Consider the following 3,952-nt stretch of genomic DNA (forward strand, 5'->3'; position numbering starts at 1 on the left):
CTGAGTAATTACTTCTGGGGGCCTTTTACCGATAATTTAGTTATCATTTATAAATTTTAACATGTCATGTAATGCATCCACTAGAACTGAGGAAGGTGGGAGTGCTGCTAGTTGCAACAGCCTAGAAATGACCAGAAAGTTAATTCAGGTGTGCCTTCAGTGGTGTGCACAACTTTGTCTCTGTAATTTACATCACGATTAGCTGTAAGCATTGAGGAATACCTTTGCGACGTGCAGTTTACACTTTCTCCTCTAGTGCAGGTTCGCAAGGCAAGCTAGGTTAGAGGTTATTCCAGGCAGCATTTTGCTGGGGGAAGGTGGTGTTCAGGGTTATTCCTGCTTGGTACCACTGGAGTCACGAGTTCTCCACTCATCCATGTGAGGACGAAAAGGGGGTGTACTCACCATCAGGCAAGCCTGTCCTGCAGCTACATTTCCAACTAAGGAATGATGAAAACATGAATGAAGACTATTTTTGTTCCCACAGGTGGTTTACTCACTTCTATGTGGTTTCTGTGCTCTGGAACGGCTTTCTGCTGATCTGGCTTTTCCGAGCCGAATTCCTCAGAGGGTCGCTCCCATCATGGATTCAGCACATGCACCGTGCCCTTGGCAGAGATTCGCAGAGTGAGGACACTGGCAAGTATTCCGGCTATTGGGAAGCAGCCATATAAATATTAGAAAGCTGCACTACCATCTTGCACTGAATTTGTATTCTTCAATTGCTACTTCATCAGCTGCTTTTGAACGAGTCATCAAGTGACTTTCCTGGAATACCAAGTCCCTTTGTCATTATTCAAAGTAGAAATCATTCTAATTTATGGATATGGTGACTTTCAGCAGTCCTTTTAGCAGAAAGGGCTGTTAGCACCTTCTAGAAATAATCTTGCTGCGGTCAGCCGTGCCTCGGATGTAGAAGTATTTTCCCCAGTGCTGAAGTGAATTTAAAATGAGGGTAAGCTTTTGCTGTGGGGAGGGCAAAAATAGCCTTTTTGAAGGACTGTTGGGGTTAAATTGTTCCTGTCTGTCTCAAAGTTGCTATTTTTTGTCTGCAAGCAGATAGTGAGCACTTCTCTGCACTCCTGGTTCTCCTGCTGCTTTGGCTGCATAGCTGTCGAAGACTTGCAGAATGCCTCTGGACCAGCGTGTTTTCCCATGGCGTCATTCACATCGTGCAGTATTGCTTTGGACTTGCTTACTACATTGCCGTTGGCTCAACTGTGCTGTGTCAAGTGCCTGCTGACGTCAGGAATGGTAAGTGCCTGCTTGCTTATTACCAAAGATGCAATTCTGCTCCCGTTTGTTCGCTTCCTGGCAAATGGTTTCGTAGAGGGCTGCTTGTTTGAGAAGTGTGTTACCTGAGGAGGTGTGCAAATACTTCCTGGCATAGTTCGACGTAACTGCATTTCATTGTATCACATAATCAACCAGCATTATACACAAAACACACACTTTGATGGTAAATAACACTGTTACTTCCTGAAAGACATCTCACATAGATACTTTTGGGATCGTTACCGATCAGTTTTGCATTGAGATACGTATGCTTGTTGAAGGACAGTAATAGGTACCAGTTCTCCAATACCACTGTGCAACTTCAGCTCTCAGACTGGAGTTTGGTTTTTCCTTGTAAGCTTTCCTGTGCGTCGGCGAGGCTGCCTTGGCCACCTCCTTTGCATTCCGTTGAGAGCTCCCCACTGCTCAACCTTGCATCAGTCAGGCTCTCCCTCGGTACTGTAATGTCTCCGTCAACAGAGCAGAAACTACAATTATAGGACTTATTTCTGCCAAGATATTCCACTAAGTCTCACAACTGAGCTGCTGTTCCCCTGCACAGGTGAACCGTGAGCTGGTTGTAACACTGGTCACGCGTGAAGTGCTTGTAAGGGGGTCATTACCAAGTGTGTAACTCTAGTGAAGTTTTTAACCTCTTCCAACCACACCAGCTCTAGTTTAATCTAGTAATTTTTCTGAAAAGAACCTTCAGATCCTCTGTGTGTAGATAAAGCCTTTTTCTTACTGAACCTGTCTTCTACTTTTCACATTTTGTAGGCTCTTACAGATGGTGTATTTGCTTGTACTTTGGAAATCATCCTTACCACAGTTTTAACATTCTTTGTGAAGGTCTAAATGGTTCACACCGGGCATGTGTGTGTGCATCTCGCTCCCTGTGAACGAGACAAACAACCATGTACGTACACACTGGCCTGAGCCATGACAACATCTGTAATTAGGACTATAAGAATTGCGGTGTTGAACAGTGAGGTCTTAGACTGTCAGTTATAGGTCGGCTGTACAACGTGCTGTACCTCAAGCTACTGGGGTCAAAACTAGATACTTCTACTATCTAGTAACAGCTTTATTAAAGCTGTTAAGGGGAATGAACTACCAGCTGAGTGCTTAAATGATGCAGGATTTAAAAGCATCTTTCAAGGGATTAGAGGCTCACTACTAAAATTTTGTAAGACAGTAACATCTAAAAAAAATGTATGCGATGCTTTGGGATGATGCTTGGGAAGGTATTGCCTGGACCTATATTAATGACACATACTTCCAGCAGGAAAAGAGCTTTCTGTGCACATCTGCTGGTATCACGTTGTAGGAGTCACGGTGTACATTTGGGCCTCTCTGCACCAACACCGATGTCTTGTGATTCTGGCTAATCTTAGGAAAAGTAAATCAGGTAAGATGTTTCATTTCTGCCAACGGTTTACTTAGGTAATTTCTTCCTGGTTGTTTCAATAGGCTTCTGTAGGTTCTAATACCTTAAACACGAGTATTTTTCAGTTCCTGTAGCGTGGTGCTCTCTGTAAGACTTTGAATAAATGGGGCTGTTTGGAAAAAGAAATGGGATGGCTGAATGGGGAGTGGGGGGAGGCAGTGTCTGCATATACAACTTTATAGAATGTAAAACAAGGGTCCAGCTTCTGGTATCCTAAGGACAGAGAGATGCTAATGCTTAGGACTTGCCACTCCTCGGGGACCTCACTCCTGTCGCCAGGAGGGCTAAAAATAGGTTTCCTTACTCCGTATTTGTCAGACACCACCTCTGGCTGTCTGTGCTTCATTAAGAAGTGCAAAGCTGCCAGATCAGATGCAGGTGGATGGTGATGATAACCTTAACGAGCACGTTGTGCTGTAACTGTGAGTAGAAGGGTTTGTGCAACGCATGTTGTTCTCAACTGATCTTTGTTTGCTTGCAGGAAAGGTCATAAATCTGAGCCACAGCATACCTTTTGGAGACTGGTTTGAGAGAGTTTCCTGCCCTCACTATTTTGCGGAGCTCCTCATCTACGTGTCTATGGCCATCACGCTTGGATTTGACAGCATGACCTGGTGGTGTGTAGTGACGTGTGTCCTCTTGAACCAGGCGCTGGCCGCTCTTTTGTGTCACGAGTTCTATCAGAAGAACTTCAGCTCCTACCCAAAGCATCGAAAAGCATTTATACCATTCGTTTTTTAAGATGCTTATTCTAAAGTATCTTTAGTGGAAAGTCTAAAATGGTTTTCTGTGAGGGAATAAGATTTATGGTTTATTAAAGCCAAGGTAAAACCGCACATTTTCTCTGCATTCTAGCTTAAAAACTCATCGTTTTAATGGTAATCTCATCCATGTTACCCGATTTATATGGGGAAATGTCAGGTCTCTGCATACCATACAAGCTAAAAGAAGTGCCCTGAAGACCTTAATTCAAACTGAAGAGATGCCGATTGGCTCTTTCCCATTTTGTAATTATACCTGATGCACAGAACACTTGCTGTTGTGCAGCGAGCCCAAATGCACGCCTGTGGAAACTGCCTGGTGAAAGGAGGGTGCAGGCAGCCATTTGAACTGCTGTTTCATGCCTCGTCTAGTATTTGGTATTTTTCCTAATCTCTCTTCTTTGAGTCACTTCAGGGGGAGGCAGATTGTGTATTGTCTTTCTGCGCTTCCCTGTTGATAATTAAAACC

General features: G+C 44.0%; 1 protein-coding gene across 1 annotated transcript; it reads left to right on the forward strand.

Annotated features, from left to right (window-relative positions):
• Positions 1-487: 487 nt before the first annotated feature.
• On the forward strand, positions 488-3,463 carry SRD5A3 (steroid 5 alpha-reductase 3; the record flags this gene model as incomplete). Its single annotated transcript, XM_010147010.1, has 4 exons — positions 488-639; positions 1,060-1,254; positions 2,561-2,683; positions 3,204-3,463. Coding segments are annotated over 4 exons (730 nt in total), but the record flags the coding sequence as incomplete, so codon positions are not given.
• Positions 3,464-3,952: the final 489 nt, after the last annotated feature.

This window comes from Eurypyga helias, unplaced genomic scaffold, assembly GCF_000690775.1.
Source record: "Eurypyga helias isolate BGI_N326 unplaced genomic scaffold, ASM69077v1 scaffold47502, whole genome shotgun sequence".
Lineage (NCBI taxonomy): Eukaryota > Metazoa > Chordata > Aves > Eurypygiformes > Eurypygidae > Eurypyga > Eurypyga helias.